The sequence below is a fragment of the Taurulus bubalis genome (genome assembly GCF_910589615.1).
Source record: "Taurulus bubalis genome assembly, chromosome: 8".
Taxonomy (NCBI): Eukaryota; Metazoa; Chordata; class Actinopteri; order Perciformes; family Cottidae; genus Taurulus; species Taurulus bubalis.
In genome coordinates this window covers 21,179,289-21,194,279 of record NC_136596.1, presented here as the reverse complement: position 1 = coordinate 21,194,279, position 14,991 = coordinate 21,179,289, and the positions used below count along the sequence as shown (strand labels likewise).

The 14,991-nt window shown below is 41.9% G+C and overlaps 2 protein-coding genes across 2 annotated transcripts; both read left to right on the top strand.

Annotated features, from left to right (window-relative positions):
- Positions 1–3,734: 3,734 nt before the first annotated feature.
- Positions 3,735–4,073, top strand: tal2 (T-cell acute lymphocytic leukemia 2; the record flags this gene model as incomplete). Its single annotated transcript, XM_079221728.1, has 1 exon — positions 3,735–4,073. One exon carries the CDS (start codon positions 3,735–3,737, stop codon positions 4,071–4,073), a length of 339 nt encoding a protein of 112 aa, XP_079077854.1.
- A 4,890-nt stretch (positions 4,074–8,963) lies between these two features.
- On the top strand, positions 8,964–13,341 carry LOC306739975 (UDP-glucuronosyltransferase 2C1-like). The gene is made up of 6 exons (XM_079222075.1): positions 8,964–9,705; positions 9,855–10,003; positions 10,148–10,279; positions 11,121–11,208; positions 12,158–12,377; positions 12,762–13,341. Exons 1-6 carry the CDS (start codon positions 8,982–8,984, stop codon positions 13,051–13,053), a joined length of 1,605 nt encoding a protein of 534 aa, XP_079078201.1. The 5' UTR covers positions 8,964–8,981; the 3' UTR covers positions 13,054–13,341.
- Positions 13,342–14,991: the final 1,650 nt, after the last annotated feature.

The window sequence follows — 14,991 nt, the reverse complement described above, 5'->3', positions numbered from 1 at the left end:
TTTTTCTTTTTTAAACATCTCTCTCTTTTGCTCTCTGTCTCCCTGGCCTCTGCCTCTAACAAGCAGTGGACAAACAAAAGAGACAGACTAAATGGTTTGTTTTTTTAATGGCACGCGGGAACAAAAGACGCGGGGCAGGATGGCCAAAGGAGTCCCCGTATGAAGGCTCGGCAAACAGCAGCAGTAATGGTGGAGTAATTGCCCCAGACTATACTTAAAACCCTGAACTGAATGGGACAGGGGAGATGTTGTGGGAATTAACAGGCTGTTTAAACCAAAGCCATCCTTTAGATTTGGATTCTACGCCGACTACAGCTGTAAAGGTCACACAGCTGTGGTTATCTTTAATCGCAGGCAGCAGTTAACTGTCACCTGTGTGTTTCCTCTCCTCTGTAAATAAAACTCACACGGCCCCAGCAGAAGGAGGGGGAGGGTTCCTGTGACTAAAGGTGCACATTTGTTTTGCTTTAGCCTGAACTGATTTAAGACAGGACGCATTACATCTGAGCAGAAGCAACCCGAAGTATTTTGACACAATAACCAACTCTGCAACATGAGATGAGGCACTTTGCATAATCTTTGGAGACAAACAGCAAACTACTAATCAATATTGGACCAATAGGTTGTCATAACGTGTACGGTTTATCCTCCCTAAATACAAAGTATGGACAGACCCGTGCAGAATTTAGCACAAAAAAACATTTACTGTTATTATTGAGACTCATTGTTTGTTTTTTTGACAGTTTGTTGACCAACTGTATGTTTTTACAGTTAAATCTGTTGGTTGGTATATATATATATATATATATATATATATATATATATATATATATATATATATATATATATATATATATATATATATATATATATATATTATTCATTTGCCATAAGCAATGTCCATGCTGTTTGCAAGCCAAAGAGTAACTTTTGAGTGTTAATTATTGGGAGACAAGAACCATATTTATTTCATTAATTTACCAAGGTGCCAACTTCTATGTTTTTAAGAAACAACATTGATCCTTGGAAGAAAAACCAGACATCTTTTCACTCTTTTTATCCCTTAAATCTCGGAAGCAAATCTAGTTCCCAGCAGTCATGCTTGGTGAGCAGTGAATCACATGAAGGTTGTCGACCGACTAACCGATTATTGAAGTTAACTGTTGCCCTTCTCTGAAGCTGCAGCACCGATTGTGTGTCGAAGAATTATCTACACACATTATTCTAATAAACACACGGTGTGCAATACAACAATAATACATCTGTAACCTCTGTTATTCAAGCTCCTTGCTACCAGACCTCAAGAGACTGGCTTCATGAGTCTCTCAGTGTGCCAACACATCAAAATGCTATACTTGAATCCAACATAATTTATTGCACAAGTAGCGTCATAGCTCGTCATGCTTATTCTGCCTACAGCCCCGACCAGCATGACGGATAAATTACAACCAATCAGGTCCAATCTTCACCTGGCCTGCTAGGTGGGATGAAAGTTAACCAACTGGTCAAAATAGCCGACTGAGTGTGTCTGCAGACCTTCAGCCCGCAGTGGAGGCTGGACGCAGCCCGAGAGCGGCGGCGCCTGGCCTGCAGGTGCAGCCTCTTGGACGTGCAGCGGGGCCCATGAATGGCCGATTCAGAAAACGGCCCCCATCGGGCCTGTTCTCCAGGCTCGGAGCTAATCCCAGCCCCTAATCGGATTATGTAAATTCCTACTCCACACAGAGACTTTTATGGAAGGCTGCGTCTTTGAAACAACACTTGAAGGGTGTAAAAGGAACAGTGACAATTGGTTAAACTAGACTTGTTTTTTTTTTTTATATCTGAACGGAGGTTGAAAGTGGGAGGCAGAAAAAGGGGGAGGGAGAGAGTGAGAGAGAGAGTGTGTGTGAGAGAGAGAGAGGAGTGGTTTAAGAGAGGTGAGTCAGGACGCTGTAATTTATGTGTGGCCCCTTGGAATGGCTCAACAAGATTACCATAGTCATGACAAAACACATATTGTGGAACTGTCAATCTGGATATGGTATTTTTACCTTTTGTGGGCCAATCAGGCTGAATTCAAAAGCAGAGCAGGCAGTGATATCAAGGTCTTTTCCACGGCGCAGGGGATGGTGGGTTGTCCATGCCTAATGTCAGAGAAACAGAAAGGAACAAGTGTCCAGAGCAGTAAGAGGGATCAGAGAGATGAATGTCTCAGTTTCACTTCAATGGGAATGTATTTATCACCTTTAGTGCGAACCTTCAAGGATTAAATGAGCAATGAATCATAAAAGCAGCGACAAATACTCACTTAAAAGGCTGTTGAGGGGAAAAAAAGACCCAGAATCCTGTCAAATGTTGCACAGAAAGACCCATGAAAATAATTTAAAGTGATGATTTATGGACAATATAATCATAAAGTCACCTCTATTGGTCCTAAATGATAGAAAGGGAGGAGGGAGTGTGTTTTAACAATAACTGCTCAGTTAACACCACACACACACACACACACACACACACACACACACACACACACACACGCAACAGAGGCTCCGCGACAGCACACGTCACACAATAGGGTTCACCCTGCTATAAAATGTGGGATGCGAGCATGCGGCAGTCTTACCCCATCCCTCCCTCCTACTCTCTCTCTCTTTTACTCTCTCCCTCCCTCTCGCTCATAAGGATCTCTCAGCGAGCATGAGAAGACACATCTGAGTGGACATTGACAGCGGACTCCTGGACACTGATGATCTGCAGAGGACGACCCTGCAACTGAGATTTCTGCACACATACAGGTGAGACATTTGTGGTATATTGAAGCATTTATTTCCCCCTCCGGGCAATGTGTTAATCAACAATGGTGTGATACAAGGGGATGTGCATTTATACCAGACTTACATTCAGTGGAAGATCAAATTGTCTGTTATTAATGATCATTTTAGATTTGGTTTTGTTGCAGAATAGCTTTTATTTAACCAGAAAATCTTTTGAAATCAAATTTGGTAACACTTAACATATTGTTATACAATTCTAAATAGGGCGGTTGAAGTTAACATTTAATAAATGGTTTATACTGCACTGTAATGACATAACAGACTCATTAAAACATGTTTCTCTATATTGTCATTAATTATCTGTTCATACACCTTTGGGTGCCCACCGGAGGAGTTGCATTATAGTGTTTTATCAGCTATCATTAAATCCATTAAAAGTTGATATACTGCTTGTTAATGACAGATGTCAGGGGAGTAAAAGCATTCCCAAAATCTATATTTACAGTGTAAGCCTGGTAAAAGCCAAACAACCTTTGGAATATGTCAATTTATCCCAAAAAGAGGAGAAATGTGAGGGTTGTATTTTTCAGAAAATCATGAATAAATACTGGTAAATATTGTATTGCAGGATTTGATAAATAACCTCAAAATCAATATTCTCTGTGCAAAACAACTACATCATACACAAATGTGGCCACTTTCCCTCACGACATAATATTAACTCTTGATTAAGATGCTCATTATTTTCTTGATTAATAAATTTGTCTCTAAGAGTTCCCAAGAAATTCCCACAGCCAAAGGTGGCATCTCAAAATGTATTTAGTCCAAAATGTATCCGAAACCAAAAGATATTCACGTATGAGAAAGAAATACAAGCATACAATCCTCACAGAACCATTATTAAATTATCAAAACATTCACTCTCTGTCAATCGACTAATCAACAAACCGACTGATGGTTGCAGCTCCGCCCGGCACCATGACCAGAAAGGTGTTCACCAACACGAGGGAGCGCTGGCGCCAGCACAACGTCAACACGGCCTTCGCCGAGCTGCGCAAGCTCATCCCCACTCATCCTCCGGAGAAGAAGCTGAGCAAGAACGAGATCCTGCGTCTGGCCATGCGCTACATCACCTTCCTGGTGCAGCTGCTGGAGAGCCAGACCGGCCAGCCGGCCAGCCACTCCCCCACCGCGCTGCTCACCTTTCTCAGGGGAAACATGGAGCAACTGCACTCCCCTCCACACGCCTGGGCCCTGACCAGTGACACAGAAGTCCCGTCACCTGGATCCAGCTGCGACAGCTCCGAGGCCTGGTAGAACCACAAGAAGAAGACTCATGAGTGGACCTTCGGACCCTTTTCCTGGGTTTAAAAAAAAACTGATCACGTCCTTCCTCGGGACTCGTTTTTTTTTGTTTTCTCTCCTCGCTGCATTCAGCGTCTGTTTCAATGCAGAAGATGCAATATTGTGTGATATGTGTGGACCCTAAACGTGGCTGAAAATGTGGGCACGGCCTCCTGATCAGTGTTGAAATATGATTTGCGGGTGAAAATTAATTTGTATTCTGCATGAAAAGGATGTGTAAAAACCTGGATGTACAATATTCCCTTCATGTCTTCATGTTAATATTCCTTGTTGCCGGCCAGCCTGGAACTAATTGAGTTTTGCAATGACAGGGTGTTTTGCCGATGAGGAAAATGGAGGGGATTAAGGAATTTCTCATTTCAAGCAATAGATTCAGCATTTGAATAGATAATGGCTCAGCCAATTCTCCAGACTGCAATTGTCTCAAAATAGCCAAGGGCCCTATTTTTCTTTTTTGAAATCGACATGCTGTTTTGTATTTCTTGAGAAGACAAAATCTGACCTTTATTTTCATTAACCAAGGTTATCTGACTCCAGAAGAATCAGTTCTGTGAAAGACTTTTGCTGTTTCTCACCCGTCTAACACAGCAACCTTCAGTATTGGTCGACTCCAGATTTGTGATTCTTAGGATTGGGTTCAGGAATTTCGGCAAAACTGACAATCCTCTTTCAGTATTTACATGCTTCACCACACAAATATCTTCTCATTTCAATGTGTTTTTGAGTTTTTGTAAAATACGCATGTCATATAGCCAAAGATTATGAATTGATTGTCTACTGTGAAGAGTGTGCTAATTATCTTCCGATACCTCTTTTGTAACTTATTTTGGTGTGCTTGTGAATATACAGTATGTTATTTATTTGAACTATTTATTTAATAAATTATTTGATAATAGAACACTTTCTGAATCTTGTTAATGACATGAGTCACTCAAATCAGTCGTGATATTTACAGAAGGAAACATTATAAAGCTGCCTTTCTGAGTAGACTCGCTAAATGTAAGCCCGTTTTGAACATGTAGTGTAAGAAATGGTAAAAGTAAGTGTACTCAAACAGTCAGTATGCACAGTAAAACAGAAGATTTGAGTGTTGAAGGACATGATTGTCTGCGGGGAAAAAACATAACTCAAATCCTTGGGAAATATTTATAGTATTATTATTATTATTGTGAAATTGGGGCTCGCTGAAGAAACTATTTCACACTGTGTAAATCAAACTGAAGTTAAGAGCTGAGCTGCTGCCCCTTTGTTCGTGCTCAATAAGCCCATAAACATTTGTCCACAGGTCCTGTGATGACGGTGTGGACACAAAGCTGACCTCTGCTCTCCGTCCACTGACCACAGGTCTGTGAGAAGAGCAGGGAAAGTGACAGCTTAACTTGTGACCCCGAGGACCGGAGGTCATTCTGGAGTCAAACACCGGCCAGTTGACCAACGTGCAGATGGAGCTCTGTGAAGAAAAATGTCACTTTGTTGATACACGCAGTATTTAACAGCACTGAAGTCCTAACTATTAAGAGAACGGGCAGGAATATTACTTGAAAACAAACAGAAATCACAAATTCATTCCCAATTATACTTTAAATTCCTACATATCAATTAACAAAATGTTACTGTGCAGTTAGATACATTATTTTTATGGGAAGAGCCATCAAAGTATTCTAAAGAAAACAGATGAAAATTATCTACAGTTCCAAGATTATTTTCATTGTTGATTTATCAATCTTTTTTTCAATTAACCAATTAATTGTTTAGTCAGCAAATCAGAAAACAGTAAAACAATATAGAGTCTTTAAATTTACTGTTTTGTTGTACCAGCAATCCAAACAAAAAGATTAGGTTCTGTTTATAATAAAATAAAACGGAAAAGCAACTGCTCTCAGAAAATATTTATTATTATATAAGCACCAAATCGATCATCAAAATAGTTTTCTGTCAATCAGCAAACTGATTATGTGTTTCAGCAATTCTCATTCCAATATCCCCAGTTTCGTTTGCACCAGTCCCCTTGTTTGTCATTTTAACCGAGGTCAGACATTTACATGCCTATTGTGACGGGAGAAAATGTGTCCCGTTTTCAGGCAAAAGGCTGCAACTAACTGAGCTGAAGAGTAAACACGGAGTTGGGTTCGGGCGCTTTCACTCCGGCTGTTAAACTCTGGCTAATGGTGTGTAAACGGAGCAGAGGGCAGCTGGACATACTGACTGGAGGCCTGTGGGAACTGACAGGTGACTCATTGTAATCCTGCAAACATAAATGCTAAATAAATCATATTGAACTGGGAGAGTGAAAACAACTGTACGGAGCAGTCTGCCTCTCCCTAAGCATGCAATTGGGAGAGATTTACCTCTTGTGCAATTTCACAGTGAATTGAGCAATTTCATGGTGAACTGAAAAAAAAAAAAAAAAAATAGAGTTGTTATAAATAGCTGTACTTCCTGGTAACACAAGATGCAATATTAAAAACACGTTTACTTCTTTGTCCGTTGAATGTGTTGGTGCATTTAAAAACCAATGTTCAATTATTCAGTAATCATATGAAACTGGATTGAAAGGCACGCGTTTGCTTATGTGCACATGCTATCAGGCTGTGAAATGCATTTTGCTGATACACCCTTATTTACAGCAACCGCCCAACAATATAAGCATTACTCTGACCTCAATTTTCGAGCAGAATTATGAAACCTTGCATTGAAAATAATAACAAATCTGTACGCTTCTCATTCCCTCCACCAAGTATATTTGCCTGAATGACTATTCTCTCCCAAGTATGAGGGTAATCGTCTATTGAGAGCACATTTCCTTATCAGCGTCTAGCACACTGTCTGAATCTGTTATCACAATGGGCCAGATCAGCGCAGGCAGCCCCTCGCTCTCCCGGCTGAGGCGCCCATGAAAAAGAATTTCTGGAGTTGGGTGCCAACCGATAGGCCCTGAGCTCTTTATCCCCTTAAAGCCAATTCACACTCTGCATGTTTAAATATCTCAGCTCAACCCCTGCCCTCCCACTCCCTTCATGCACTCAGACCCCCTCCTTCTTCTCTATCCCTCTCTATCCCTCTCACCCAAGTCCAAGCGTGCACTGCCGCCGCTGCCGACCTGCAGCCCGGGTGGGTGGGTGGGTGGGATGCAGGTGCAGGCTGGTTGGAGGGTGAGAGAGGAGGGGACTCACCCATTGTTGGGCTGGACAGCACCCTCTCTCTTCTGGAGCACCCTCTGATGGGGGAGCCCACTGACAATCACGCATCCTAATCTGATTATGCAAATATCTACTTCAAAAAGCAATGCTCTGTAACCCTTACCCTGTGGTGGAAAGACAGCGCTGGAGAGGAGGACAGAAGGAGAGGAAGCAGCAGGAATGCACCGACTGAAGCGTAGAGTGTGCATTTATTTAATTTCATCGGGAATTTAACATTTAGACTGAGCGAGCGGTTCTGCGATCGTATGCAAGAACAGCGTGATATACCCATCATTAGCTTCCCTCACACGTCCTCTGAACCACCAGGGGAGGTCTGAGGACGAAACAGTATACACTCACACACTCTGAATGGCCACTGACTCCCTCAACAGGGCATTGAATTCAATATTCAAATGCTTATTGTTTTTCCAGACGCTCCTGAATCCAGCGTCAAAAGGAATCTACAATGTTAATGAGGGGGCCAAAGTGCCCAGAGTTAAGATTTAGACGGCCAAACAGCCGCATGTGACATTTCCCAAGAACAGCACACCCTCAACATCACTGATTCCTAAAGGCATGATCGACAACCCCCCGCCTACCGAATATTCACACCAAGCTGACCCCTCTGGCCCCAGCCGGATTCTGAAATCAGCTGCCTCATTCGACTGCTCGATACACCTCTAAAACAAGAGTTCAGCTCCGTGAGGCTGAGCACAGAGTGAAAGTGTGAGCTAAATGCTAACATGCTTACAATGACACTGTTAGCAGGAAGAACGTTCATGCTCAAAATGTTAGCACGCTAACACTTGCTAATAAGCATGAAACACAAAAGGGCAGCAGAGGCTGATGGGAATGCAATTAGTTCTTCAGGTATTTGAATGAACCAACTTGTTAGAGAATTAGACAATTTGACCCAATGATGGGATCGCCAATCTTATTACAATTCATCCTGAGGTGTATCCACACGTCCGGTAGTTGGGGAGACATTTAACTCAAATCAGAAAAGTCACAATCATGGTGGCACCAGAGGAAACGTTATTAGGATAAATTGTCTGAGAAAAACAAATATCTGTACAAAACTTGTGCCAACCTGTTTAAGTCATGAGTCATCCTTAAGTGCACCATGGGCATTGTGTACCAAATAATCAGGTCAACCCATTCAATACTGCACTGCGATACCTTGAGCCACCACACTACGGGAGAACAAATAAGCTCTAAAACCTGCTTTTGACATGTGCCTTTAAACCAGCACATCATTGGTTGCACTCCCACTCCTACACTTTGTATGCACGGAAATTCTTGCGCAGGCCCCCACATGCACAAACACAACATTCTCAAATTACTCCAGTGTATCCAAGCCCACATAGCTGAAACCTTTATCAGTCAGTTACTGCACTCGATCTCTCCACAGTTAAACAACTAGGATTTAGGTTTGTGGATTTCTGGATTCAGGTTAGAGACTACTTTGTTTTTTAAAATCCTGACTTAACTTTACAGCCATTACCTTTGACCCCTTAAGGTTATTCGGGGTGTGTGTGTGTGTTTTATAACGAATCATGCAGGACAAACAATAGATACGAGCCAGAGTTCAACTTTGTTTAGTCAATGATTCTTTTTCGAGGAGCAGCTTTATAAGAAAGGTTCAGAGCACAGCACGCTTTCACCCAGACAGACGAGCACGATGAAGCCGTGGCAGCACCTCTCTGTTTGCGTCCTGCTGCTATTTTGTGTGACACCGAGCGCAAATGGAGGGAACATTTTGGTGTGGTACACTGAAGGCAGCCACTGGATTAACATGAAGCCTGTGCTGGAGACGCTGATCGACAGGGGGCACCAGGTGACGGTTCTGGTCCCGAGCACGTCGTTGTTCATGAACACCAGTGAGCCTTCTCGCTTCGGCTACGAACCCTTCAACGTCTCGGTCTCAATGGAGACCATGCAGGAGGTCATGAAAGACTTCCTTCACTTCTCCATTTATGAGATAGCTCATATGAGCTACATGCAGATGTACATCAAATTCATGGACATTATGAAGGTCAACATGCAGAATACTTTGAAGTATCTGGACGGCGTGCTGAAGTCAGAATCCATCATGAAGAAGCTGAAGGAGGGAAACTATGACCTTCTCCTGGCTGACCCCGTCTATTCCGGCAGTGACTTAGTAGCAGAGATTTTGGGCATCCCCCTGGTCTTCTCCCTGCGGTTTTCTTTAGCCAATAACTGGGAGAGAAAGTGTGCTCAGCTCCCTGCTCCTCCTTCCTTTGTCCCCGGGGCTATGAGCAAACTAACCGACAAGATGGACTTCTCTGAGAGAGTGTGGAACTTCCTCTTCTATGCAATGCAGGACGTCCTGCTCGAAAACGTTTTTTGGAACGCACTCGATAAATATTACTCTGAAGTCAAAGGTGAGTAATAACTATGTTACAACCCATGTTTAAGGACTGTATAAAGTCCAATGATTATTGGATTCATTGCAATGTTTTTAAATCCAGTCACCTTTGTCTGCACTTATTTTAATGGGCGGCTGTCATCCAGTACTTTTGTTTCATGACAGGAACACCCACCAGTGCCTGCGAGTTGATGGGTAGGGCAGATATCTGGTTAATGCGAACCTACTGGGATTTCGATTTCCCTCGTCCTTTCCTCCCTAACTTCAAATTTGTTGGTGGGATCCACTGCAGACCTGCTAAACCGCTACCAGAGGTAGGGCTGTCTCAACCATCACAGGCCTATTCATATCATTACACCACCTCAACAGTATCCCTGAACAATGAAGAGAATGAGCCAATATTAAGGGAGGAAATAACACGCTGGTTTGTTTGCATTGGGACAATGTTATTCTTGCAGGATATGGAGGAGTTTGTGCAGAGTTCTGGAGACGCTGGCATTGTGGTCTTCACTTTGGGATCAATCATCAAAAACATCACAACAGAGAAGGCCAACATGATAGCCTCAGCCCTCGCCCAGGTCCCACAAAAGGTCAGAAGGCAATCTCTATTTTTTCAAGATAAATGTATTGTCATTGTACAACACAGGGTTGCACAATGAAATGCAGTTATAGTCCCTTCATGCTACACAAAACCACAACAAAACACTGGTGTTTTCTTTGGGCAGATAAGATTCAGTCAAACCGGGAAAACAGAGTTTTGGGCCCGTTATGTCAGAGTGTGCGACGTTATCTTCTTCTTGGTTTCCCTAATGAGGCGACATGTCCAGCAAGGGCAGTCAAAAAAATACTTCCATGAATGGTGGATGTGGCCAAATGACTGCCAACAGGATGTTTTGACCCAACCTGCCCACTGGTCTGAACAGTGCTTCAACTCTGTGAACAAAATGTGATGGTGATTATGTGATGGATTATCCAGGCAAGTTTCAGGTCTCAAATTGATTTTCATACCATGGTGTTCAATCACCGTCTGTGTTCTTGAGACACTGAACCAAGTTGCTCACCGGGACTTTACAGCAGGCCACTACTACTAAAATACAGGGGTTTAACTAAATGACGATTAAATAATAAATTGAAGTAAATTGCAAGTTATAGTGACACAGCAATTTTTTTTAATCAAGATAGTACAACAGAGCGTAAGGCTGGGAGAAGAGATTGGGTTTAAATCAAATAATGGAGCTTAATCACATTGGATAAATTACTGAACACCACAAGTTAATCACCAAAGACACAATGTGAAGAACTAAAGTTATGTTGTAAAATGCAGCTACTTTTCCCCTTAATTCAGCGTGCATAATTAAATGTACTGCAATGCAGTATATTATGAAATATAATTAGCATAGTGTTAATTTGAGTTTTTACTTTTGTTTACAGGTGCTGTGGAGATACAGTGGAGAAAAACCAGCAACTCTGGGTGCCAACACCAGAATATACGACTGGATCCCTCAGAATGACCTACTGGGTAAGTACAGCTTTTAGAAAACACAGTAAGAATGTTTCTGTGAAGTTTGTTCTTTAGCACGTCATTTCAGAGACGAGGGATTTTCCAATCATAAGCAATAACAAGCTGGTATTTATCCAGTGAAAAGTTAACTATGCAAGCGGGTCCTCACAATAAAGCTGTGTCCCTATTCCATACCAACAGTATACATCATGTACATTAGTATCCCTCAACAGTAGAGGTACTGATTGTTTTTTAGAATAATTCTCGTCACTTTAAGTGCGAATACAATACATACTCAAAACCTGCTTACAGTCGATAGGGTAAGTTGTATGTAATCAATCACATTTGAGTGGGCTTTGATTAATTGCAGGTAAAGCAGCCAGTTTGGAGAGCACATGAGGCGGAAAGCATTGGCCAAAGTGCAATCCCAGAACCCATCAGCTATCGTGCCTTTTATTATCTTACAATTAGCTTGTAAAATGGCAACTTGTGAAACAATCAGATCGTAAGACGTTGCAGCGCAGCTCCAACTCCAGTCTCGCATCGCAAGTTGCTTATTTTACTGTAAACAATGACCAAGCAAGGAAAAGGAAGTCTCGGCCTGGATATCCGGTTGCTAAACAGGAACCCCAAAATGATGGCAGTTGACCTCAGATGCTAAATTGTTTTCAGACCAATAGCCGATGGGTTCTAAGACTGTGCCTGACTCGGCCCAACAATGACAAAGTGTCTAAGTGGTGAACTAAAAGCACAGATCCATGAGGTAGAGGCTTGTGTGTATAATCGCCGCATTCTGGAGTTTTTCCAGAATCTTAATGGGATCTGATTTAGCCAGCATCCAATCACAATCCTTTGCCAATGTTCAGTACATGTTTATAGTAGTCATTTCATTCAGAAATAAAACGATGTGCTTTAACAACCAATTTTAACTGAAGAGATTAATGCATTTTTCATGATTTGATACTAGGTCACCCCAAAACAAGAGCTTTCATCACCCATGGTGGCGCAAATGGGATCTATGAGGCCATCTACCACGGTGTTCCCATGGTGGGCATCCCCATGTTCGCTGACCAGCCAGACAACATGATCCATGTTGGGACGAAGGGAGCCGCAGTTTCTGTAGAGTTTAACTTCATGAAGACTGAGGACCTTAGAGATGCAGTCAATACTGTCATCAATGAGAAATCGTAAGTTATTTGACTGATTTTCATTTTTAGGGTGTTAAAAAAGGTAATGAAAAACGACTGCCTTTTTGGAGAGCTTACATTAATAATACGCAAGCGATTGAAGACATCCCATAAATGATGTAATGCAATATGACAGCTCAATTACCACAGAGTTTCAAGCTCACAAAGAAATTGCAAAACCACAGGAGTGGCTTTTCTCCTTGTACAATGGCTTTCCTGTGAGATTTGTAAGTTTTAGAATATAGGACTTTTTTTTATAAAATAAAAATGTTGTATTCCCATTCTTAATAAGGCACAGACACGCAAGTATAAAATTAAAAAAGATACACGGAATACATGTAGCCCATTCATTTACATGTCACCCCTGTATGTCCCTGCTCATAGGTACAAGGAGAACGCCTTGTGGCTGTCCAGTATCCACCACGACAGACCAATGAGTCCGCGTGATGAGGCGGTATTCTGGATCGAGTTCACCATGAGAAACAAAGGGGCCCAGCACCTGAGGGTTCAAGCCCACGAGCTCACCTGGTACCAGTATCACAGCCTGGATGTCCTGGCCTTCCTCCTCACCATTGTTCTGATCCTCGCACTCCTCTTCATCAAGACCTGCAGTTTCTGCTTCCGGAGGTGCTGTGGTGGAAAGGGAAAGACAAAGGCAAAGAGAAAGGCTGAGTAACTGACTAACCTGAGATGTAGTTGGTAAAAAAATGATGGGTGAAAATACCAACAATTCACTGGTTGTCTTGCTTGGCTTAATCATGTAACCACAAATCCCTGGATTGCAGTTTGTCTTGAGCAAATTCTAAAACAAGTAAAACAACAAAAAAAAAGCAAATAAAACACTCAGAAAAATTATTTTACAATGTCCAATATTCTCGTGAAGCTCCAAACAATGTTGTACTATTTGTTATCTTTGCAAGGAGATGATGAGATCTGGTGTGAGTGAGTGAGTGTGTGCATGAATGCATCTGTGTGTCTGTCCTCATCTCGCACTGTGCAGCGCCACACTGCGTAATATTTTGGGGGCTCATTTATGTCTGCATGCTCAAGGTCTTTTCGGGGTTGCAGAGACTCACACTAAGTATTATCAATTTAACAAACACAACATCATACCTGCTAAACATCAGCATGTCAACAGTGTCCTTGTAAGCATGTTCGCTGACATTTTCCCTCCGTGTACAGCCTCAGAGCTGCCAGCGCGGCTGTAAACTCTTGCTTTAAAGATGTATTTGGAAGTCGAATGAGGCAGTTGATTTCAGAAACCGGCTGGGGCCAGAGGGGCCAGTTCAATGTAATAATGTTTTCATGATAGTGCCATTAATTGACTGCCGACTGCTCATTCACTAATCTCAACCAGCCCCCGGCCGGTTTGGAGCCACTAGTGATCACACAGCTGAGTACATCGCAGAGTCACAGGCTGTTTGAAAATGCATAGTAACGTAGCTACTGCATACTCTTGTACTGCACACGGCCCTCCTAAATGAATGATTCAATATGCTTTTACCAGCAGACTGTTGACACTTAATTATGTTCAAGCCAAAGCCGGGTCTGTCTCAAGGCACCCCGCCAGCGTCACATCTGACAACAGTGTAGCTCATTTTAAAAACAGACATTATTTGGATAACCAGACCACATATTGGGAATCTAAATGGTTACTTTCTTGCATTACAAAAATGAAATGCAAAAGAGAACAGCGTAAACACTTTCCTCAGTAGAATTGAAGACTAAATAAATGCTTTATGTTGCAGTCATGCCAGTAAGACGCACGCTTGCACAAAGCCAATACGGACCTCTCCTCTGCAAGTATACACATGAGAATGTACTGTATCTGTGTAAGTGAAAAACAAGTCCAATACACTTGCAGCCAAGCCAATTTTGGATTATATTAATTCAATAAAACATCACAGCAGCAGTCGTTCGAGACAATCTTGGCAGAGATCTGCACTCTACTGAGTGTAACTTTCTAGTTTCACTTGTTATGTCACCATGAAGTCAGGTTCAGTCAGCCTCGCCTGAACACTGAAGTGAAGACATGGTTAACCTCTTAGCACACAATTACCATGCATTTGCTTTCAGATATATGTGACCAATTGTATAGTTTGCTCCTTTATGCAACAACAGTAAATTCTTTGACATTGACGGGTGTACTTTTGGGAAGTACAATACACAAAAAAGGATTTTTTGCATTCTATTGACAAATTATTGTTAATGGTCTTGATAACTACATACTTTAATATATGCAGTATATATATGCACAATTCAACAGAAAAAAGCTATAAAGTAATCCCTTTTGAAACAAATAACTGCTGTTGAAGAATTTCTCATCTGTCAGTTAAACAAAGTTTGACTTTTGTGCTACAGAACATATTCGTCTTAATCGAGGATTCTACTGAAACTTTCACAGGTTAGTTAAAGTTTAGCACTCAATGTGAAGAAGATCTTAAAGTAGCTTTCCCAATCCAAGGAGTTTCCCAAATCCAGGACAACTGGTATTTGAGGGACGTCTGAGGACGGTCGAAACAAACCCATCCATGCTGAGGGGATCATGGACATGCACCTGGTGAAGACCTGACAAAACAATATTAGTCTAAAAGAAATAATACATCCGACATTT

Bases quoted from the DNA above. Each gene is read 5' to 3' on its own strand.
- LOC306739975 (XM_079222075.1), top strand. From the start codon at position 8,982: ATGAAGCCGTGGCAGCACCTCTCTGTTTGCGTCCTGCTGCTATTTTGT. The intron at 9,706-9,854 runs GTGAGTAATAAC...GTTTCATGACAG, and splicing joins ATATTACTCTGAAGTCAAAG to GAACACCCACCAGTGCCTGC. The intron at 11,209-12,157 runs GTAAGTACAGCT...ATTTGATACTAG, and splicing joins CCCTCAGAATGACCTACTGG to GTCACCCCAAAACAAGAGCT.